Raw genomic sequence first — 25,532 nt, forward strand, 5'->3', positions numbered from 1 at the left:
GGACGCTCTGCCCCTCCCCAGCCTCCCTCCATGCTCAGTCAGCTGCTGAGCTCTCCCTGCGGGCGGCTTCCTTCGTCAGAGTCACACACACAGCAGGCAGCCGCAGGCAGCCTGTGTAAGTGTAACTTATACTGCGGCCAGGAGCAGAGGAGGCGGAGCTGAGCCTGCACATTACTGTCTGTGCTGCCTGGGAGCACTGTCGCAGGCAGTGTGTCAGAATGTCTGTGTGATTAATCATTAACATCCCTAACCAGTAACCGCCCAGGCCGGTACCCCCTCCCAAGCACGGCCATTTTATTCCTTTCCAGACCCCGCATCCGAGCAGGCCATTCACCGCCCGGGGGGGGGGGGGGGGGGGCGCCAAATTCGGGAACAGCCCCGGGCGGCAAAAGCTCTAGCTACACCTCTGGGGGGGCCCCTCCAGCCTCCTGCACCGCATGGCTAATTATTCAATTTTCAAATTAGCCATGTGGAGCGCATGAGGAGAAGAGAGCAGCGCCGAAGCATTGGATGACCTGTGGTGACGTCATCGTCATGTGATCAGGGGGCGGAGCCGATCACAGGCTTCACAATTTATCAGCTCCGCCCCCTGATCACATGACGATGATATCACCACAGGTCCTTCAGCTCACACAGGCGAGGCATCTTCCAGCAGTAGCGCAGCCAGGTAAGAAGAAAGTTTTTTGTTTTGTTTTTTCATTTAATTGTTTCCCAGCAGGATGGGGACACATGGACCATGTGTCTCCATCCTGCCAGGGCAGATTGGAGGCAGGGGGAGGCAGGATTGGAGACGGGGCAGGATGGAGACATTGGAGGCAGGATGGAGATGGGACAGGATGGGGGCAGGATTGCATACGGGGGCAAGATTGGTGGCAGGAATGGAGACATTGATGGCAGGAATGGAGACATTGGTGGCAGGAATGGAGACATTGGGGTGTTATGATTGAGTCACCGTAGGAGGCAAAAACAGAAATGCTAGCTAAGTCCAGAAAACCAGAGAAGTTGGCAGCTATCGGATTGCAGACCCCTGAACTTATCAACACAACTAGCAGTAGCCGTGGGGGGTTCCTATGATGCCCTAGACCCCTCGCTCACAGCCGGAGAATTAAATAGGCCTAAAGAAAGAAAGGGGAAATCTAAACTGCCCCAGAGCAGACCCCAAAGCAATAGGCAGCCCCCAACATATAATGACGGTGAAGCAAGATGAAAACACTAACACAGACAGAAAGATAGACGGGGCCCAAGCTAACTACATAGGAAAGGACAGGAAGGCTGCTGTCTGCAATCCGTGAAAAACCCTATGAAAATAAGAGCCAACAGACTGACAGTGAAAAAGGCCCTGAAGACGCTAGGCTTCAAAAAGCTATGTCAGTACTCAGGAATATTCTGAAGACAGAGCAACAGGCAAAAGGAGATTCAGCTCACCCCAGCAGGGAATGGCAGAATCCAGAAAAGCAAGGAAAACAAAAACAAAACACAAATGCAACAGGCAAAGCAAAAAACTTAGCTTTAGGGGAGCAGGAATCAGACTGGTGTCCTAGAAGTCCACAGAGAAATCACCCGCAGGGCAGAAGGGCGTCGACAGCCTTCTATCCAGTCCGTGACTCCACTCAGCCAGTCATCCTCATTAGACTCAGGTGCCTGATAATCGGGCTCATTACCTTCCTTTACCAGAATAGGGAGTTCACAAGACCTCAGTGACGAAGGGGAAAATGAAGTCACAACATTGGGGGCAGGATTGGAGACATTGGGGGCAGGATGGAGATGGGACAGGATGGGGGCAGGATTGGAGACATTGGGGGCAGGATGGAGATGGGACAGGATGGGGGCAGGATTGGAGACATTGGGGGCAGGATGGAGATGGGACAGGATGGGGCAGGATTGGATACGGGGGCAAGATTGGGGGCAGGAATAGAGACGTTGGGGGCAGGAATGGAGACGTTGGGGGCAGGATTGGAGATACAGGGAACAGGATGGTAGACACTGGGGGCAGGATTGCAGGTACAGGGGGCATGATTGGAGACAAAGGGGGCAGGATGAAAGACACAAGGGGCATGATTGGAAACAGGGCAAAATGGAGACATGGGGCAGGATTGGAGACAGATGGGGCAGGATGTATACGGTGGAGACCGATGGGGAGATCATATGGGGCACAATGGATACTCATGAGGGTGGGATGGAAGAACATATGGCTGAAACCAGGAATGAGACACACGGGGGCCAGGATGGAGGATATTATTACCATAGGGGCTAATTAAAGGATATTACTGCAGTGATGTATTTATTTTAGTTTTTGAGTATACTGTTTTAAATGAGGGGGCAGTCCTGTTACTGTGTAGAGTGATACTATGTCGCCTTTTTTTCTTCATGTGATGTAATGTACAAGTTGGGAAAAAAATAAGTAATGTGTTCTGCAAGTGGAGCTCTAGATAACTGTTATTTCCTGCAGAGATGAGCCCTGGCTGGAAGACGTGATGGCGATCTGTGCTGGATTAAAGATGAAAAGCAAGGATGAAGGACTTCACCTAGAGACGTCACTGGTGAGTTAGTGTGTTACCTAAACACTGACACTATACACTGTATACTATATACAGAGCTCCTGTGTATAATGTCATTAATCACTGTATTACCAGTACACAGACACTGGATAGTAAGTACAGATCCCCTGTGTATAATGGCACTTATGGAAATAGTATTGTTTTTTTATTACTGATCAGTATTGTAGTATTCAGTCACTATGTGGTGGTAATATGTGGTCTGGACATGGTGTTGCAGTATTTGTCCCTTTGTATGTGCTTGGTCACTTTGTGGTGGTAATATGTGGCCTGGTCTTGGTGCGGTGGTATTTGTTCCTTGTATGTGATATTATTAGGTCACTGTGGTAGTAATATATAGTCCGGTTATGGTGCGGTGGGATCTTTCCATTGTGTGTGATATTAATGGTCATTTTAAAAATTGAAAAATAAATACAAATGTACCTAAATTGTATTGCATATTTTAACAAATATTTAATAGGTTACTTTAGAGTAGAGCCCAGCCAAAAGTGTCAGTGTTGTGATGGCGGCTTAAAAAATATTTTGGCAGGAAAAAAAGAAAAAAAAAAATCTGCGGGCTATATGTGTGATCTGGTGATGGGAACTGTTAATGTGTGATTGGTGAGAGGTGGAGTTTTCCAAGAGAAGGCGGTGGGACTGTGGACAGTTTGAAGGGTGGAGGCGAGGCTGGGGTGGAGCCTGGGTGGAGTCTTACGGGGGCCCCAAAAATTTTCCCAGTATGGGGCCTCGAAATTCCTAGTGGCAGCCCTGCCTGTTGTGAGCTCATTTTCGGGTTTGCCTCTGGCTTCTGGTGAGGGTTATGGAGCTGGCTGTGCTGACAGAGGAGTAGTGAGTTCTCTATCTGTACTCCCTCTGTTGGTGAAGGCAGGTAATGAAGCTGATCTAAATGGCAGAGACCAGCCACCTGAGGAGGAGGACTGCGATTGGACATCAGGAGTTTCTGATTGGATTTAAGGCAGCCGACTCCCTAGTTTCTTGCTGGTGATTTTTCCTGACTCTGGCTCCTGGTTTCCAGTTTGGTTCCTGCCTTCCTAAAGCTAAGTTTTCTCTGCTATTGTTCATATGAGTTTTTGTCTGGTTTACTTAGTTTTTGTGTTCAGCCAGCCCTGGCTGGGACTGGGCTGAATCCCCATTTTGTCTCTGATCAGTTGATCTCTTTTGCTCTGTCTTCAGAATATACCTGAGTGCTGATATAGTGATTTGAAGTCTAGCGACTTCAGGGCCTTTTTCTATCAGACGTGTTGGACATTCTTTTTGGCAGGGTTTTTTGCGTGATTGCAGACAGCAGCTTTTCTTTCCTGTCCTTTCTAGTTAGTGAGGGCCCCATCTGCTGGGGTGAGCTGAATTCCTTTTTGCTCTGTCTTCAGAAAATACCTGAGTACTGATAGTGTCTTTTGGAAGCCTAGCATCTTCAGGGCTCTTTTCCCTATCAGTCTGTTGGCTCTTGTTTTGATAGGGTTTTGGCAGATTGCAGACAGCAGCTTTTCTATCCTGTCCTATCTAGTTAGCTTGGGCCCCATCATTTGCTCAGCCTATCTTTCTACCTGTGTCTGTGTTTTCATCTTGTTTCACCGACAATACTTGTTGGGGGCTGTCTATTGCTTTGGGGTCTGCTCTGGGGCAGTTTAGATTTTCCCTTTCTTTAGGCTTATTTAGTTCTCTGGCCGTGACGAGGCGTCTAGGATCACCGTAGGCACGCTCCACGGCTACTGCTAGTTGTTGTGGATAGGATCAGGGGTCTGCAATTTGCTAGTTACCAACCTCTCCGGTTTTCTGGGCTTAGCTTGCTTTTTGTTTTTTCCTCCTCTGTGACTCATTCATAACACCTGCCCCTGCCCATATGCTGCAGCAGTTCAGGAATGTGCGGAGTGCGGACACTGGACTGTCATGATTGGGTCACCGAGGAGGAAAGCAAAACCAAGCTAAGTCACAGAAAAGCAGAGAGGTTGGTAACTAAGCGGATTGCAGACCCCTGATCCTATCCACACAACTAGCAGTAGCCGTGGAGCGTACCTACGATGATTCTAGACGCCTCCACACAGCCGGAGAACTAAATGAGCCTAAAGCAAGAAAGGGGAAATCTAAACTGCCCCAGAGAAGACCCCAAAGGAATAGATAGCCCCCAAACATATATTGTCAGTGAGACAAGATGAAAACACAAACGCAGGTAGGAAAATAGGCTGAGCAAACGATGGGGTCCAAACTAACTAGACAGGAAAGGAAAGACACTGTCTGTAATCACGCAAAAAACCTGCAAAATGCCCAACACGTCTGATAGAAAAAATACTGAAGTCACTAGACTTCGCCCACTATATCAGCACTCTGGTATATTCTGAAAACAGAGCAAAGAGAGGTCAATCTAATAAGGGACAAAAACAAACTGGCACAAACAGTAACATAAGGATGGAAATTCAGCACAGAGCTGACCACACAGAGCTGAAATAGACAAAATCAAATGTGAACAATAGCAAAAGAACACTTAGCTTGAGCATGCAGGCACTGAGCTGGAAACTAAGACCTCAGGAGGCAGGAAAAAATCACAAGCAGGGATAGAGGGAGTCAGCTGTCTTAAATCCAGTCAGAAACTCCCAATGTCCAATCGTCCTCCTCATCAGGTGGCAGGCCTCTGTTAATTAGATCAGCTCCAATACCTCCTGTAACCACCAGAGGGAGCCCGGAAAGAGAATTCACGACCCCTCTGTAAATACAACCATCTCCACTACCTTCACCAGCAACCAGAGGTAGGCCAGAAAGTGAATTCACAACACTGGACAGTGTGGAATGGATGGATCCTCTTGGTCTAGCCTGCCTTGCCTGCTCCAGGTAAGAGTACTACCAGAGCTGAGCAGTACTAAGGGACTGGGACCGAGGCGCAGACATGATTTTGGGGGGCTCCTGGGGTAGCGAAGAACTGAACATGGCAGGCATGATTTTGGGGGGCTCCGTCCTGGGGGAGAACTGAAGCATGATGGCCTGGCTGTTCATGAATTGGGGGCCCCTGGCCTGGGGAGAAGGGAAGCATGGCCTTGGCTGCTCGTGAATGGGGGGGTCCCTGGGGAGAAGCATGGCTGCTCGTGAATGGGGGGGTCCCTGGGGAGAAGCATGGCTGCTCGTGAATGGGGGGGTCCCTGGGGAGAAGCATGGCTGCTCATGAATGGGGGGGCCTCTGGGGAGAAGCATGACTGCTCATGAATGGGGGGGCCGCTGGGGGAGATGCTTGGCTGCTCATGAATGGGATGGCTCATGGGGAACGGAAGAAACATGAATCGGGCGGCCCACATAGGGGGAGAAGCAGCAGAAACTGAGGGGGTAAATAAAAATGACAGACCACAAGGCTGAAACAGTATAACATCATATACTGCATGTGGGTGCAGATGAAACCAACACAATCAGCCCATGGAAAATCAGTGTAGGACACACTGTAATCAATAAGAAACAACAAGAGGAAATCAGTGCATAGATGTCCAAAGTATGACAAAATCACAAATCTTTATTAGATAACACAGGTAGAAAAGCACAAACAATGACAAAGGGTGACACAAGCAGAAGCAGAGCAAAGGGGTATACAGTGTCAAAAACCTCACTCTGACCCTTATCATAAGTAAACACCTGGTGGTAAAGATTCAAGTATACACACCCGATATATAACAGGCAAACCAGTGAAAAGCAATAAGGGGTAAAATCCCCAGCTGGACAGCCATATAATCAGGGGTGAAATTACAAAGACACAAAAGTAAGGTAAACATACCAGGAGGGGAGAGGGGAGAGACACTGGATCCCAAGCTCAGCTGACCCCGACGTACGTTTCGGAAATGATCTTCCTTCCTCAGGGGGCGTCCTTCCTGAGGAAGGAAGGTCATTTCCGAAACGTACGTCGGGGTCAGCTGAGCTTGGGATCCAGTGTCTCTCCCCTCTCCCCTCCTGGTATGTTTACCTTACTTTTGTGTCTTTGTAATTTCACCCCTGATTATATGGCTGTCCAGCTGGGGATTTTACCCCTTATTGCTTTTCACTGGTCTGCCTGTTATATATCGGGTGTGTATACTTGATTCTTTACCACCAGGTGTTTACTTATGATAAGGGTCAGAGTGAGGTTTTTGACACTGTATACCCCTTTGCTCTGCTTCTGCTTGTGTCACCCTTTATTTGTCATTGTTTGTGCTTTTCTACCTGTGTTATCTAATAAAGATTTGTGATATTGTCATACTTTGGACATCTATGCACTGATTTCCTCTTGTTGTTTCTTAGAAACTGAGGGGGGCGGCATAAACTGGGGGGCCACATAGGGCGAGAAGCACTATGCCAAAAGTAGACCGCATATGGGGGAGAGCATTATGAAACAAAGGGAAACGGGGGTGCCTATATATATATATATATATATATATATATATATATATATATATATATATATATATATATATTTATTACCTATCCATATGTTTACATAACTTTGTTGCCCTATGAAGGACGGGGGGGGGGGCAAAAAATTTCTTGCACAGGGGCCCACTACAGTCTGTGTCTGCCCCTGATTTTAGTGTTCCCTTTATTTTTTTTGAGCCATGTATATACATATATACAGGTGTTTCTCACAAGATTAGAATATCATCAAAAAGTTAATTTATTTCAGTTCTTCAATGCAAAAAGTGAATCTCATATATAGTCATTACACACAGAGTGATCTATTTCAAGTGTTTATTTCTGTTAATGTTGATGATTATGGCTTACAGCCAATGAAAACCAATAGTAATTATCTCAGTTAATTAAAAAAATTACAAAACCACCTGTAAAGGCTTTCTAAAAATGTCCCTTAGTCTGTTTTATTTGGCTCTACAATCATGGGGAAGACTGCTGACTTGACAGATGTCCAGAAGGCCATCACTGACACACTCCACAAGGAAAGTAAATTTTGCATTTCACTTGGAAATCAAGGTCCCAGAGTCTGGAGGAAGAGTGGAGAGGTCACAATCCAAGCTGCTTGAGGTCTAGTGTGAAGTTTCCACAATCAGTGATGGTTTGGGGAGCCATGTCATCTGCTGGTGTAGGTACAGTGTTTTAACAAGATCAAAGTCAGTGCAGCCTGTGTACCAGGACATTTTAGAGCATTTCATGCTTTCCTCTGCCGACAAGCTTTTTGAAGATTGAAGTGTCATTCTCCAGTAGGACTTGGCACCTGTCTACACTGCCAAAAGTACCAATATCTGGTTTAAAAACAACAGTATCACTGTGCTTGATTGGCCAGCAAACTCGCCTGGCCTTAACCCATAGACAATCTATGGGGTATTGTAAAGAGGAAGATGAGACACCAGGCCCAACAATACAGACGAGCTGAAGGCTGCTATCAAAGCAACCTGGGCTTCCATAACACCTCAGCTTCCATAACACCTCAGCAGTGCCACGGGCTGATCGCCTCCATGCCACGCCGCATTGATGCAGTTATTGATTCAAAAGGAGCCCCAACAAAGTATTGAGTGCATTTAGTGAACATACATTTCAGTGGGCCAACATTTCAGATTTTAAAATCATTTTTCCAGCTGGTATTATAAAGTATTCTAATTTTCTGAGATAATGACTTTTGTTTTTTCATTGGCTGTAATCCATAATCATCAACATTAACAGAAATAAGCACGTGAAATAGATCACTCTGTGTGTAATTACTCTATATCAGGGGTCCCCAACCGCCGGTCCGCGGCCCAGCACCGGGCCGCTGCAGTGCCCTTGCCGGTCCGCGGACACAGGGGGAGCCAGGGGCGGTCAGTGGCGTAGCGGGGGCTGGGGCGGCGTGTGTAGCGGCGGCAGGGAGCGATCCAAGCAGCTCCGCTGCCTGCAAGAGGGAATAGCAGGAGCGGAGCTGCAAGGACCCGTCCACTGCGTCCAGCTTCCTGCCCGCCGCCCGCGCTTCCTGTCTCTGACTGACACAGAGAGGAGCTCGGCCGCTGCTGTGTCAGAGCAAGGAAGCGCGGGCGGCGGGCCGGTGAGAGGAGAGAGGTGGTGTCTGTGTGTGTGTGTACGTATAATGTGTGTGTGTGTGTGTGTATGTATAATGTGTCTGTCTGTCTGTGTGTGTGTGTGTGTGTGTGTGTGTGTGTTGGTCTGTGTTTGTGTAGCCTGGCCCTGGAGGAGATGGGGACATGAGGAGAAGACCGTGAGGGGAGTGATGGAGAGACAGCAGTGATGGGGTGAAGGCAATGATGGGGAGAGGGGAGTGATGGGCTGAAGACAATGATGGGGAGAAGGGAGTGATGGGGAGAAGGGAGTGATGGGGTGAAGGTAATGATGGGGAGAGGGGAGTGATGGGGTGAAGGGAGTGATGAGGAGACGGGAGTGATGGGGTGAAGGTAATGATGGGGAGAGGGGAGTGATGGGGTGAAGGGAGTGATGAGGAGACAGCAGTGATGGGGTGAAGGCAGTGATGGGGAGAGGGGAGTGATGGGGTGAAGGCAATGATGGGGAGACAGCAGTGATGGGGTGAAGGCAGTGATGGGGAGAGGGGAGTGATGGGGTGAAGGGAGTGATGGGGTGAAGACAATGATGGAGAGAAGGGAGTGATGGGCTGAAGACAATGATGGGGAGAAGGGAGTGATGGGGTGAAGGTAATGATGGGGAGAGGGGGGTGATGGGGAGACGGCGGTGATGGGGAGACGGCGGTGATGGGGAGACGGCGGTGATGGGGAGACGGCAGTGATGGGGAGACGGCAGTGATGGGGAGACGGCAGTGATGGGGAGACGGCAGTGATGGGGAGACGGCAGTGATGGGCTGAAGACAATGATGGGGAGAAGGGAGTGATGGGGTGAAGGCAATGATGGGGAGACAGCAGTGATGGGGAGAGGGGAGTGATGGGCTGAAGACAATGATGGGGTGAAGGCAATGATGGGGAGAAGGGAGTGATGGGGTGAAGGTAATGATGGGGAGAGGGGAGTGATGGGCTGAAGGCAATGATGGGGAGAAGGGAGTGATGGGGTGAAGGCAATGATGGGGAGAGGGGAGTGATGGGCTGAAGGCAATGATGGGGAGAAGGGAGTGATGGGGTGAAGGCAATGATGGGGAGAGGGGAGTGATGGGCTGAAGGCAATGATGGGGAGAAGGGAGTGATGGGGTGAAGGCAATGATGGGGAGAGGGGAGTGATGGGGTGAAGGCAATGATGGGGAGAAGGGAGTGATGGGGTGAAGGCAATGATGGGGTGAAGGCAATGATGGGGTGAAGGCAATGATGGGGAGAAGGGAGTGATGGGGTGAAGGCAATGATGGGGAGAGGGGAGTGATGGGGTGAAGGCAATGATGGGGAGAGGGGAGTGATGGGGTGAAGGCAATGATGGGGAGAAGGGGGTGATGGAGCACTCATTCAAAACCTATGGTGAGTTGAGTCACATTATAAATGTTATTTAATTATAAGTATGCACTGCTACACTACAACCGTGTCCATAGCCCCGCCCCTGCCACACCTCCATCCCCGCCCTGCCGGGCCATGGAAGAATGGTCTTGCTTGAAACCGGTCCCTGGTGCAAAAAAGGTTGGGGACCACTGCTCTATATAATACATGAGTTTTACTTTTTGTATTGAAGAACTGAAATTACATTTTGATGATATTCTAATTTTGTGAGAAGCAACTGTATACAGTATTCAATTTTTTTCTTCATTTTTTTTTTCACTAGTCAACCTCAATAAAAGGGGGTTTCTGTGGCACGTCGTAAATGGCCTCCCAGGTGGAGTTTTACTGCAAATCTCAGATTACTATATGAATTATGAATCACGAGGCCATAAATGGTTTGGAATCAAGGGGGATTGCTGGCGGCAGGTTTGTGAAGTCGCACTCATTTACTACCAGCCTCACTGATTGGTGAAGAACATTAAAGGTTGATATGGTAGTCTTCGGAGGTTCACTCATTAAACTCCCTCCAATCCATTATTAATTCATCCTTGGATCCTCAGCCTCACAAATCTCCAGCAATTTGGCCACCGAAGTCTGCAAACAGTCAACATGAAAGAGTGGCGACATTGACAAGGGGCAGGACTCCATCCATCCCGTATGGTAGAGGGACAATGCCAATCCCCCGAAGATCTCACCGTGGCGATGATCGGCAAACACAACAACCAACTGATCTTCTGCTAATCCTCCTGAAATCTATTCCACACACAAAGACACTTCATCAGCACTAGATAAAGAGCTGAGCCAGATCATTGTCCGCCCTCATTACCCTCTCAGTTTGATTTAGAGATTAAAAAAAAATCAAAAACTTAGAGCTGTAAATTCAGGACAGGGTAGGTTTTCATCTCTTTGCTCCATTGACCAGGGATTTTTCTGTGGTCATTCTAGTTGTGTTTCATGTGCCCTCCCAGGTCTTTAGGACATGGTCTGAATTTGTGGATCTTTTGTGTCCATATCATTTGATCTCATTGTGTGTATGTGTCATAACTACAAACAGTAAAGCGCAGAAATCTCCAAAACTGTGAGAAAAAGAGAGAACCGTTTAGATCCACAACTTGTATCCAGTGTGAAGCCTTTTTCCCGTCTTGCTTTTTGAATAATCGGCTTTAACTTGTCATTTTTACCACTTTTTAACTGTTATATTATGTTTGATGGGGGGGGTTCGGCGCTTTATAATTTATTTATTTTTTATTCACAGTTTTGTATTTATTTTTTACATAGTTCAGGTTTGTTTTTTGTTTTTTGTTTTTGCTAGTGCTACTTTGTAGACATTTTAGGAAATACTTTAAATTCTGTTCCTACAGTTTTACTTTTGATTTGTCATGTTTGTTTTTTGTTATATTCTTAAGGGCCCTTTACACATAGTGATATCGCTAGCAATATCGCTATAGCGTCACCGATTTTTTGACGCAGCAGCGATATCACTAGCGATATCACTACATGTGATACTCGCCTCCGACCGGCTCCCCCGCTGGTTATTGCTGATCGCGCGAGATCGACCTGGTCCATTTCTCGTCGTCGGCTTCCTGCTGGGCTTCCTGTGGCGCCGACGAGCGAGCCATGGACGCAGACAGAAGAAGACTTCATTGCTGCGTCTGACGGTAAGTATCGACTGGCGACCGCTGCTGCATCGCTAGTGAGATCTGCCTGTTTGGCAGCTCGCTAGCGACCATTTAGCGATGCACCAGCGATCCTGACCGGGTCATATCGTGGTCGGGATCGCCGGTGCATCGCTAAATGTAACGGGGCCTTTACAGTTTCTGCTTTTTTTTAATGTGTATGTGTATATAAAATATATTTTGTTACATTACTGCCTATGTTTAAATGTTTGTAATCTGATTTATGTGTGATGCCTGATTACTAAATAGTCTAAGTTGGTGAAGTAAGAAAAATATAGCCATAAATTATGTAGAATCATAGAATGTTAGAGTTGGCAGGGACCTCCTTGGTCATCGTGTTCAACCCTCTGCTCAATGCAGGATTCACTAACCCATCTCAGATAGAGGTCTGTCCAGCCTCTGTTTGAAGACTTCCACTGAAGGAGAAATCGCCACCTCTCCTGGCAAGCCTGTTCCACTCATTGATCAAAAAGTATTTTCTAATATCTAATCTGTATCTTCTCCCTTTCCGCTTCATTCCATTGCTTCTCTTTTTTTCATGTGCAAATGAGAATAATGATCCCTCTACACTGATACAGATAATTGTAGACAGCTATTCAGTCTCCCCTTAGCCTTCTTTCTTGCAAACTAAACATTCCCAGATCCTTTAACCATTCCTAGTAGGACATACTTTGCAGTCCGCTCACTATCCTGGTAGCTCTTCCCTGCACTTGCTCCAGTTTTTCAATATTTTTTTTTTTTTAAATGTGGTACCCAGAACTGGACAAAATATTACGTATTAGGCCTGACCAAGGAGGAGTAGAGGGGGATAATTACTTCATGTGATCTAGACTCTATGCTTCTCTTAGTACACCCTAGTACTGTTTGCCTTTTTTGCTGCTGCATGAAACTGTTGACTCGTAATCGATTAGTACACCCAAGTAATTTTAACACAAGCGTGTTGCTTCGTTCTATTCCTCCCATTTTGTATATGTAATTTTCATTTTTCTTGTCCAGATGTAGAACTTTGCATTTATCCATATTAAATACCATTTTGTTAGTTGCTACCCATTGTTCAAGCTCATCTAGATCCTTCTGAATCTTTTAGCTGTCTTCTGTAGTGTTGGCTGTCCCTCCTAGCTTTGCTTCATCTGCAAATTTGATTAGTTTACTTTCAGTTCCCTTATCAAGATCATTCAGAAAAATGTTGAACAACACTGGGGCCAGGACAGAGCATTGTGGTACCCCACTTGAAACACTCTTCCAATTGAATATGCAACTGTTTATGGGAATCAAATAACTAAAAATTGTCATGTGCATACGTATTCACCTCTTTTGCGATGAAGCCCCTAAACATTACTGGTGCAAGCGATTCTCTTCATAAGTCACATGCTTAGTGAAAGGACGTCAACCTGTGTGCTATCTAAGTGTCACATGTCTGTCAGTATATACACTTTACCTTTTCTGAAGGGCCACAGAGGCTGCAACACCATTAGCAAGAGGCACCACTAACCAAACACCATGAAGACCAAGGAGATCTCCAAACAAGTCAGGGACAAAACTGCTGGTGAGTACAAGTAAGGGTTGGGTTATGAAAAACTATCCCAATCTCTGATGATTCCCCCCCCCCCCCCCCGAGCACCATCAAACCCATTATCATCAAATGGAAATAACATGGCACCACAACAAAACCGCCAAGAAAAGGCTGCCCACCAAAACTCTCAGCCTGGAAAAGGACATTAATTAGAGAGGCAGCACAGAGACCAAAGGTAACCCTGAAGGAGCTGCAGAGTTCCCAAGCTGAACTGTCCATACAACCACAATAAGCCATACACTCGATAGTGGTGGCCTTTATTGAAGAGTGGACAGAAAAAAAAGCCTTTACTGAAACATAAAAATTGTATGACTAGTTTTGAGTTTGCCAAAAGACATGGAGACTCCCCAATTGTATGGAGGAAGGTGCTATGGTTAGATCAGACCAAAATTTAACTTTTTGGTAACCAAGGTAAATGCTATGTTTGGCACCAAACCAACTTCGCTCAGTACCCCAAGAGCACCATCCCCACAGTGAAACATGGTGACAGCATCATGCTGTGGGGATGATTTCCTGCAGGAAGGACAGGGAAAACTATCCAACTTGAGGGGAGATGGTGCAAAATGCAGGGATATTCTTGGGAAAAACTTGTTTCAGTCTCTCCATGATTTGAGACTGGGTCAGAAGTTCATCTTCCATCAAGACGATGACCCAAAGCATACTGATAAAGCAACTCTCGAGTGGTTTAAGGGGATATGTGTAAATGTTTTGTAGTGGCTTAGTGTCCCGTTACATTTAGCGATGCACCAGCGATCCCGACAACGATACGACCCAGTCAGGATCGCTGGTGCATCGCTAAATGGTCGCTAGTGAGCTGCCAAACGGGCAGATCTCACTAGCGTTGCAGCGGCGGTTATTACGTACCTGTCAGAGGTGGCGATGAAGACGTCCTCCCGCCTACGTCCACGCATCGCTCGTCGGCGCCAGCAGGAAGCCCAGTAGGAAGCCTCCGACGAGAAACAGCCCAGGACGTTATCGCGCGATCAACGATAGCCAGCGGGGGAGCCGGTCGGAGGTACAGTAAATGTCACATATAGCGATATCACTAGCAAAAACGCTGCTGCGTCACAAAATCGGTGGCGCTTTAGCGATATTGCTAGCGATATCGCTGTATGTGAAGACCCCTTTAGTCAAAGCCAAGACATAATTCCAATTGAGAATCTGTAATCAGACTTGAAGATTGCTGTTCACCTGAGGAAAGCATGTATCTCAAAGTAGCTGGAGATGTTTTACCTTGAGGAATAGGCAAAATCCCAGTGGCAAAATGCGGAAAGCTCAGAGACTTATCCAAAGCGACTTGCAGCTGTACTTGCAGCAACAGGAGGCTCTACAAAGTACTGACTTTAGGGGTGAATAGTTATGCATCTGACATTTTCAGGTATTTTGTTCTACTTGCTTTTGCTTCACGATAAAACCAAAAAAACAAGAGTTAGTTACATTAACTGATGCAAACTCGCAAAAGAAACTGAAATTCCAGGTTGTGAAGTAGCAAAGCGTGAAAAATGCCAAGGTGGAGGTGAATACTTTTGCAAGCAACTGTGTGTATATATCTGTAAAATGTGTATGTGTGTGTGTATATGTGTGTGTATATATATATATATATATATATATATATATATATATATATATAATACACAAGTGCTTCTCGCTATGTTAGGATATCATCAAAAAGTTAATTTATTTCAGTTCTTCAATACAAGAAGTGAAACTCATATTACTGTATTTTTTGGATTATAAGACACTCTGGATTATAAAATGCACCCCAAATTTTGAGGAGAAAAATAGGATTTTTTTTGTTAACAAAATGGTGGTGGTGCTTATAATCCATGCGTCTTATTGCTTACCGGGGGTGGTGGCTGCGGTGAAGTGAGGTCCCAGGGTCGCTGCTGGAGAAGGCAGGAGTGAGGTGATGCTGCAGACCTCAGGCTGAGATGAGGTGGTGTTCCGATATGCGACGTGCTGCGGGGGTGTCTGGTGCTGCAGGGGCTCTGCCGACATTTTGTGAAAGGCCAGAGCCCCCGCATTTCCATGGTTTCCTAGGTGGTGGACTCCGGGAAAATGGCCGCTAGGGGCGGCACATGCACAGATGGAGATCTCGGCACCAAGATCTCAGGAGATGAGATTTCAGCCCCAAGATCTCATCTCCCGAGATCTCGATGCCGAGATCTCCATCTGTGCATGCGCCGCCCCCGGCGGTCATTTTCCCGGAGTCCATCGCCCAGGAAACAATGGAACATGGAACTGCTGGGGCTCTGGCCTTTCACAAAATGTCGTCAGAGCCACTGCATGGCCGGACACCCCTGCAGCACCGCTGGACACACCCTCATCCCAGCCTGCAGCAACGGTACCGGTAAGGTACGCATTATAAGACACACCCCTATTTTCCCCCCATATTTGGGGTGGAAAAGTGCATCTTTATAATCCAAAAAATACGGTATATAGAATCATTACAAACAGTGATCTATTTCAAGTGTTTATTTCTGTTAATGTTGATGATTATGTCTTACAGCCAATGAAAACCTAAAAGTCATTATCTCAGTAAATTACAATAATTAACAAAAAATATCTGCAAAGGCTTCCTAAGCAATGTGTGTGTGAGTGTGTGTTGCGTACGGCGTATACAATGTGTGTGTGTGTGTGTGTGTGTGTGTGTGTGTGTGTGTGTGTTTCCTTCCATATTGAGACACCCATCACTTGTTTGTCCCAATATGGCGGTCGGTGGAATTCTGGGATCTGGACACATCTGGACAGAACAGGATGTGAAGACATTACAAGGTAAGTATATATTAGATATATAATTTTTGAAACCAGCGTGGAAATATTTAAAATCTTTTTTAGAAGATACTTTATTCTTTTAGTTTTTGGTCATTGAGGCTTTGTCCTCCAAGCTGCTCCTCAAGTGGGTGGTATTTTTTGCAGTTATCAATGCTTCCTGGGAATTGTAGTTTCCTAATGTTTGGACCGCTGGTGTAGAATGTAGAATTGCGGATGGGGATATACGCTTAGAATATTCTGTACATTCCTCTTGTTTGTACTTGTGCTGATTGCAGATGACATGTTATCATATATCCATATTAAATGGGAGAGGAAACCTGATCAGACTCTGGGGAAATCTATCAGCAAAACAAAATTTAATTACAGGATTCTGTCTCCGTGGACTCCGGGAAATTTCTATTACTGCCAGATAACTGTTATACAAACCTCAGAGAATATAAGTCCGTTATACCTGATAAGCCATATCCACAGGTAACTTATCACCAGCAACTGCTCCTCCCGGAGGAACGCTAATACCTAACAAAAATAATGACACTGTACAGACAGGTGTATATCACTGTCCACAGTGAGCAGTATTACAGTCGTTATATTCTTGTACATAGGGAGCAGTATTACAGTAGTTAGTCTTGTACATAAGGACAGTATTATAGTAGTTATATTCTTGTACATAGGAGCAGTATTATAGTAGTTATATTCTTGAATATAGGGGGCAGTATTACAGTAGTTATATTCTTGTACATAGGGACAGTATTATAGTAGTTATATTCTTGTATATAGTGGGCAGTATTATAGTAGTTATATTCTTGTACATAGGGGCAGTATTATAGTAGTTATATTCTTGTACATAGGGGCAGTATTATAGTAGTTATATTCTTGTACATAGGGGCAGTATTATAGTAGTTATATTCTTGTATATAGTGGGCAGTATTATAGTAGTTATATTCTTGTACATAGGGGCAGTATTATAGTAGTTATATTCTTGTACATAGGGGCAGTATTGTATTATAGTAGTTATATTCTTGTACATAGTGGGCAGTATTATAGTAATTATATTCTTGTACATAGGGGCAGTATTATAGTAGTTATATTCTTGTACATAGGAGCAGTATTATAGTAGTTATATTCTTGTGCATAGGGGCAGTATTATAGTAGTTATATTCTTGAATATAGTGGGCAGTATTATAGTACTTATATTCTTGTACATAGGAGCAGTATTACAGTAGTTAGTCTTGTACATAGGGACAGTATTATAGTAGTTAGTCGTCTACATAGGGACAGTATTATAGTAGTTATAGTCTTGTACATAGGGGCAGTATTATAGTAGTTATATTCTTGTACATAGGGGCAGTATTATAGTAGTTAGTCTTGTATATAGTGGGCAGTATTATAGTAGTTATATTCTTGTATATAGTGGGCAGTATTATAGTAGTTAGGCCGGTTTCACATTTGCGCTTTATGGCGCAGCGATGGCCTGTGCACGGCCGCCGCTAAGCCCCGCCCCCTGCCGGCTCCCTGCCCGCCCCTTCCGGTCACCGCCTACTAGCGCACGTGGACGCTTGCGATCTGCGCACCCTATCTTTAGTATTTTGAAGGTGCGACCGTGTGCGCGAACGCAGCATGTTGCATTTCGGCGCGCACGGCGCACCTTCAAAATTATAGTAGTTATATCCTTGTACATAGGGAGCAGTATTTAAAGTAGTTATATTCTTGTACATAGGGAGCAGTATTATAGTAGTTATATTCTTGTACATAGGGGGAGTATTATAGTAGTTATATTCTTGTACATAGGGGCAGTATGATAGTAGTTATATTCTTGTACATAGAGGCAGTATTATAGTAGTTATCTTCTTTTACATAGGAGCAGTATTATAGTAGTCGTTGTTCTTAAATCATCTTAGCTTTCCACTTTTTGTAACTCAATCTTTAATTGGTCTATCCTTGTATTTTGGTCCTTAATGTGGTGTGAGTAGTTGTTCCCTTCCCATACTTCTTTTGACCTCTCCATCCATAATAATTGTCCTTCAGTTTATGGATAATGGAGGAACATTCAGATTTAGGCTGTGTGCCCACGTTGCGTTTTTTAAGTGTTTTGGCCGCTGCGGAAACGACTAAAAAACGCTAACAAAACGCATTCCCATGCAATCCTATGGGATTCCGCAGTTGCTGTGCCAATGCTGCGGATTTTTCTGCTATGGAATCGCATAACCTTAAAATCCGCAGCATGTCCATTAATTCTGCGGAAGCGCAGCGATTCCACCGCCATAGGATTGCATTGAAACGCTCACTTTACGCTATGCCCACCATGCATAAAGTGAGCACTTCATGTGCAGATGGTACCCAGGGTCTGGAGGCGAGGAGACTCTCCTCCATGCCCTGGGTACCATATACCTATAAAAAATAGAATTAAAATAAAAAATAGGGATATACTTACCCTCTGTCGGCCCCAGGAGTCCTCCCGGCCCTCATTGGCGCTGCTAGCAACTTCCAATCCCAGGGATGCTTTGCGCGTGACCGCTAGGTCATCAGAGGTCAATTGTGCAATTCATCCCTGGGAACGGAAGTTGCTGGCAGCGCCAATGAGGGCCGGGAGGACTCCGGGGGCTGACAGAGGGTAAGTATATATTATTTTTTTATATTTTTTTTTTTTTTTTTTTTTTTTTAATTTTTAACATTCTATCTTTTACTATTCCGCATGTGTTTTGCCCACGGCGGGGAGTTCAAAATCAGTGTAGTAGATTAATTTTCAATGTTTTTATTTTTTTATATTCATATATTTGCTTCCAACTACTTTTTTTTATAAACATCTACGTTGTATTGGTATGTGACCTATTTGTCATTTCAATATTTTTTATATGTGTGTGTGTGTGTGTATATATATATATATATATATATATATATATATATATATATATATATATATATATATATATATATATCTCTATATATATATATATATATGTATATATATCTATATATATATATATGTATATATATCTATATATATGTATGTATATCTATATATATGTATGTATATCTATATATATATGTATGTATATCTATATATATGTATGTGTATATATATATATATGTATGTATATCTATATATATATATATATAATATGTATATCTATATATATATATATATATAATATGTATATCTTATTTTCCAGTTTTTGTTCTTTTAGGCAGAGCTGGGAAAGACAAAGAGAAGGTGTTACTCTCTGCCAGGACCAGACTTCACCTACGGCCAGGACAGTTTACTGAGAGAGGGAGGAGTGGCAGAAGGTGGGTGCAGGCGCTGTAATGTTGACTTTTGGTAACTTTTTGGCTATTTACCTTCTCTTGGAGCTGAGAGCTCTCCCCCTTTTTCAGTGGCCTCTTAAGACTTTTCAGGGGAGTTTTCAAGAATGTATTAATTCCACTTGGAGGTGCCGATGACATACAGTGCTGTGCAAATTAATTGGGACAAAGCATTTTTTTTTTTTAAGTAAAATCGTAAGTTGGTTACCAGTCAGTGATTCAAGCCAGTTTTAACTGCTTTGAACAGGTGTGAGTGCCTGTTCAAAGCAGTTAAAACTGGTTTGAATCACTGACTGGTAACCAACTTACGATTTTACTTAAAAATAAAAAAAATGCTTTGTCCAAATTAATTTGCATACCACTGTAGAATGTTAGGTTGGAAGGGACCTTCAGGGTCATGGTGTCCAACCCTCTTCACAATGCAGGATTCAATAAACCATCGCAGACAGATGTCTGTCCAGCCTCTATTTGAAAACTTCCATTGAAGGAGAACTCACCACCTCTCCTGGCAGCCTGTTCCACTCATTGATCAACCTCACTGTCTAAATGTCTTTTTTTCCTAACACCTAATCAGTATCTTCTCCCTTTCAGCTTCATTCCATTGCTTCTCTGTTTCCATATGCAAATGAGAATAATGATCCCTGTACACTGCGACAGCCCTTCAGATATTTGTAGACAGCTATTCAGACTCCTCTTAGCCTCCCTTTTTGCAGGCTAAACATTCCCAGATCCTTTAACTGTTCCTCATAGGACATGCTTTGCAGTCCACTCACCATCCTGGTAGCTCTCCTCTGAACTTGCTCCAGTTTTTTAGTGTCTTTTTTTATGTGCCCATAAAAGGACACAGTATACCAGATGAGACTTGACCAAGGAGGAGTAGAGGGGAATAATTACTTCACGTGATCTATACTCTATGTATCTTTTGATACATCCTAGAACTGTTTTCCTTTTTTTTCAGCTGCATCACTGTTGACTCATGTGCAGTCTGTGATCTATAAGTATACCTAAGTCTTTTCTCACGTGCTGTCCCTTAGTTCTATTCCTCCTGTTCTGTAGATGTAATTTTAGTTTTTCTTGCCCAGATGTAAAATCTTGCATTTCTCCCTGTTAAATACCATTCTATTAGTCGCTGCCCATTGTTCCAGCTTCTTTAGATCCTTCTGAATCCTTCCTCTGTCTCCTCTAGTGTTGGCTATCCCTCCTAGCTTTGCATCATCTGTAAATTTTGATTAGTTTACTTTCAGTTCCCTTATCTTGATCCTTCATAAAAATGTTGAACAACAATGAGGCCAGGACAGAGCCTTGTGGTACCCCACTTCAAACACTCTTCTAATAGGATGTGCTACCATTTATTACCATTCTTTAAGCATGATCACTGAGCCTGTTATGAATCCACCTAACTGTACCGTTGTCAATCCTATACTTGGTCATTTTTTTAATAAGGATAGTTATGAGATACTTTATCAAATGATTTGCTTAATTTGTGATATACTTAGGGCTGTCAGAGTCGGTGCTCATTTTGGTGGCGTCGGTATAAAATGTACAGACTCCTAAAATATATAATAAATTGGGTACAGTAGTTCAATGCAGAATGTGCGGAATATTTTTTCATAGGAATTTGGGAAAGTTATGAAATGTCCTATAAATGGCTGTTCTATTCCTGATCTAAGGCTACATTCACACAGTGTTTTTGCTGCGCTTTTTGAGGATACGTTTTTCAGCTGCAAAAGCAGATCAGCTTTTTAAAAAACCGCATCACCTGAAAGGTTTTTGAGCTCATACATAATGTTTTCAATAGCAGATTAGAAAAACATTTGAGCCCAAAAACGGATCCTCACAAAACTGTGTCCGAATGTCATATCTTGAAACCCACTGACTTTGCTGGGATGCCCAGAGTCACTGCATTTTACTGCAAAAAACAGATCCGCAAAAACGCTGTGTGTGAATCATGGCCATAGCCAGCGAGGGGCAGGGGGGGGCAGCTGCCCCCCCTAGAAGCAGGGGCACGCACCTATCAAAACTCACTTGTATGCTGCAGTGCTCCCGTCCTGCACCGGCTCCAGACTGCAGGGGGCAATCTCCCCTCCTCTGTCCTGTCTTCTGCCGTCTTCACCAGAGAGAGGAGGGGGAGGGGTGCCTGCCCTGCACAGGATCCGATTCCTGGGCCCCGAGCTGGAGAAAATGAGAACGTGAAAGTACTACTGCTCATCTCTCACAGGAAGGTAACTAATGCTAATATTGTAGGTGATTATTATGTGCTCTCTGTAAAAGGAAGATCTTAAAAAGACTCTCAAAAGACGCTTCATGTTTCTTAAAATGGATGAATGCACACGTCAGAGTGAACTATTTTGCCATCAATGTTCGATATGTTTGTCACAACAAAGAAATTGTTACCAAGACACTGGCAGTAAAAGATACTAAAGCTCATCACAGCAGCCAGTTTCTCCAGGCCTTAGTGGAAAAAGTTCTGCAAGATTACGAACTCAATAAAGAACAGGTTCTTGCTATTGTAACTGACAATGCTTCAAACATAAGTACAATTAAACTGATGAATGAGAGTAATGAACAACAGCTAGAAGAAAATTTAGGATTCAGTATGTTTGAGATGGAATGCCACAGTGCTGTTCATGTAACTGAGGAACAAACAGATATTACAACAGAAGAACAGCAAAATTATACTTTAGAAATAGATGATCTTGTTGAAGCTGCTTCAAAACCCTTTCATATTCATCACTTGGGCTGTGTTGTGCACACGCTGCAGCTGGCAATAAGAGATAGTCTGCAAGAGGGACATGCTGGAAATCTGATTGGCAAAGTGAGGAAATTGGTTATTGCCGCCAGAGCTCCTAAAATTGATTCCACCTTGAAGAGACGTGCTGGAAAAGGGCAATTGTCGATCAAGCCACTCGGTGGGGCAGCACTTATTTAATGATTGAGCGATTGAACTAAAACCTTTTTTTATAGATATGGCGAACCCTCAGGCAACCCTAAATGAAGGTCAATGGACACAGGTGGCTGAACTGAAGGAATTGCTTAATCGCCCATTTACCGTGACTAAAAAGTTGCGAGCTGAGGATTTATCTCCTGGCATTTTCATAAGGGAGTGGAAGAACTTTCTATTTTGCCTGTCCCAAAGAGGAGGATTAATCACAGATGGCATTTCTGCTTCAATGAAACGGAGAGAGACACAGCTATTGGAAAATAAAATTCTTCTGGCAGCTGTTTATGTGGACCCAAGTCATCTTATACTGCTTGATGATCAACAGCTTACTAAAGGAAAAGAAGCTCTGACTAAGGTAGCAGTTAGGATGAGTGGCCTTCAGGAGGACTGCCAGGCGCAAGAGGACTTGGGTCCTGACAGTGCTACTGCTGCCATATCTTCATCCTCGTCAGATGAGGAGTTTGACTTTGACAAGTATTTGGATGATATGGAGCAGGCAAAGCGTTGCCGCAAGGAAAAAGATTTCACTCCGTCTCCTATAGCAAGCGGATTGACCATATTTCAGCAAAATGTTTCACTTGCTCTCAAAGAAATAGAGAAATTCAACCGTTCATCAAAACTGACTGTGCATGAGGCAATTCCTTTGTACCCGGAAATTGTTAGAGATGTTGCCCATGTGGTTAAGACTTTGCCTCCAAACCAAGTTAGTGTAGAGAGGTTGTTCTCTAGCCTTAAAATTATTAGGTCAGATTTGAGTTCATCTATGAAGGAGGATCTGATGGAGGCAATTCTATTTCTTAGAACAAATTCATAGACTGCACAAAGTTGTTTTAGTATGGTTTTTGTTGAAAACTGTTTTTTGACACTTACATAGTTTATTACATATATATGTATGTAATCGATATTACATAGTGTATTACATATTTAAAGTTTTTTGTGTTTTAAAGTTGTATTCCAATAAATATTATGTTCTAGCTACATTTCTTGATTATTGTATCATAAAAATGATTAAGGGTATATGCACACGCTGCGGATTCGCAGCGGATTTGGCCCTGCGGATCCGCAGCAGAATTAGCGGTGTTGTACAGTACCATTATAACCTATGGAAACCGCCGTGCAGACGGTGCAGAATTTTCCGTGCGTTTTTTGCTGTGGATTCCAATCCGCAGAAAGAATTGACGTCATTCTTTTCTGCGGATTCCGCTGCGGTTTGCCATCTCCTCCATTGTAGAGATGAAAAACCGCAGGGCAAAACCGCAGGTCTTTTGACCTGTGGATTGTGCAAAATTTGCGCTGAAAAATCAGCAGACCAATCTGCAGCGTGTGTACATAGCCTAAATGTCTGGTGTTCACATTGTGCTACAATAAATTTTTCACTTAAATATAAGCAATATATGTGGGAGTCGGAGTAAGGGAAATTGAGGAGTAGGAGTCGCAGGTTTGGCTTACCGACTCCACAGCCCTGGATATAATATATCTACTGCAATTCACTGATCCACTCAGAGATTCCATCATAGAAGGATATTAGGATGACTTGTTTGCTACAAACCCATGCTGGCTCTGGTTAATTACTGTATTCTTATCCAAGTACTTACATACATGCTGTTTAATAATTTGTTCAAAGCTCTTTGCTGGTATAGAAGTAAGGCTCACTGACCTGTAATTTCCTGGCTCCATCTTTTTTCCTTTTTTGAAGATGTGGACAACATTTGTCTTTCTCCAATCTTCTAGGACTTCTCCTGTTTTCCAGAATTTTTCAAATATTCTGGCTAGTGGTTCTGCAATTTCCTCTGCTAACTCTTTCAGTACCCTAGGCTGTAATTCATCTGGACCAGGAGATGTAAATTCATTTAAATTAGCTAAGTGTTCCCTCATCATCTCTTGGTTTATAGATAGTATGGATTCTTTTAATCCTTCAATGGCACCGTGAAGATCAGTTGATGTTACAATTGCTTTCTTAGAGAACACATGCAAAATAGGAATTTAAAATTTCGGGCTCCCCAACATTTTTGATCACTTCACCCTTTTCAAGAGCAGATTTACAGCAGTGCAGATGAGGAACAATACAGGTCAATAGGTGTAGCAGGGGTGAACCTGTGGTTGCAGAGGTGCCTGTGGGGCTGAATGGCTCCTGAACCACATGAGAAGACAATAGTTACATGATAGGTTCTGGGGCAAGACTTAAGAAATACAGTAACTTGTTTTACCTGGACAAACTTTTTATTACCTATCTGTGGTATAGGTGATGCTTTGCTGATTGGTGGGTGTCCCAATGCTGGGATCACATCGGTCATTGAACATGCTCGCTGCCGCTGAATTCTTGCAGGGATAAAAGTCCCAGATGCGGTCCCCATGATCAATAAGTCATCAGTTATCCTATGGATTGGTGATGAATTGCTTTCACCTGAGAATGTCGTTATTTCTGCACACCACAATACTAAGGTGGTCCCAGGCCACGTATCAGTGATCTGTTGCGTGTAGTGATAACAGCAGAAAATAGTTTAGTCAGAGAGGATATTGTCTGTCACATGTGTGGCGTGTTTGTTGTGCGTGTCTGTGACTCTCGTGTGTGTGTGTGTGTGTGTGTGTCTCTCGTGTGTTTGTCTCTCTCACGTGTGTGTCTTGTGTGTGTATGTGTCTGTCTCTTGTGTATGTCTCACAACTCTCCCTTTTTTTTGCTCTCTAGTATCTTTCTCACCACTCTTTTTCTTGCAGTGCTTTTTTTCTTTCCTTTTTTCCACCTTTTCTTTTTTCCTCTTTCTTTTTTTTTCTCTCTTGTATCTTTTGCTTTCCTCACTTTTCCTTGCAGCGTTCTCTCTCACTTTCGCTTTTTTTCCTGTGTCTTTTTTGTTCTGTTCCTTTCTCTCTTGCTATCATGTCTTTCTCTTTCACGTTCTTTTTCTCCTTTTTCTCTTGCTCTCTCATTTTCTCACAGCGCTTTCACACGGCCTGTATCTTGTCTGTATCTCCCTCTGCGGTAGATATCGGGCAGTCGCCATCATATCTTACTGGAGATGTTCGGTTTCTGGATTTGGCTCCGTATTAGATCTGTTTCTTTAAAGCTGTAATCTGGTGCCATACAGAGCGCGGGACCTTCTGTAATCCAGCGCTTTAGATGGTGCAGGATCTCAGGTTCCACATTCCATCAGACGCTTTATTATGGAGTGTCAGGTACATACAGGGGTTGGACAAAATAATGGAAACACCTAACATTTAGGAATCCTAATCTTCGAATATGTCATAAACATGCAAACCGTGACCTATGGTAATGTTTTGTAGTTGATTATTTGTGTTGTGTGATAAGTGTATGTAAATTAACTGTTTGTTTTGCAGAATTGTAAGAAC

The 25,532-nt window shown here is 44.0% G+C and overlaps 1 protein-coding gene across 3 annotated transcripts in view; it reads left to right on the top strand.

The window, feature by feature from the left end:
• CFAP77 (cilia and flagella associated protein 77) overlaps nt 1-25,532 on the top strand; it is a 184,704-nt gene that overhangs the window by 61,598 nt on the left and 97,574 nt on the right. For 2 of the 3 annotated variants that reach the window (XM_073555977.1, XM_073555976.1), the window contains exons 2-3: nt 2,450-2,540; nt 19,132-19,231. In XM_073555977.1, coding sequence (XP_073412078.1) covers nt 2,475-2,540; nt 19,132-19,231 — 166 coding nt within the window. In that variant the 5' untranslated portion in view covers nt 2,450-2,474. The remainder of the gene's footprint in view (nt 1-2,449; nt 2,541-19,131; nt 19,232-25,532) is intronic. The other variant, XM_073555975.1, reaches the window with a different exon arrangement.

The sequence above is a fragment of the Dendrobates tinctorius genome, unplaced genomic scaffold, assembly GCF_039654945.1.
Source record: "Dendrobates tinctorius isolate UK_male_01 unplaced genomic scaffold, ASM3965494v1 ptg000231l, whole genome shotgun sequence".
NCBI lineage: Eukaryota > Metazoa > Chordata > Amphibia > Anura > Dendrobatidae > Dendrobates > Dendrobates tinctorius.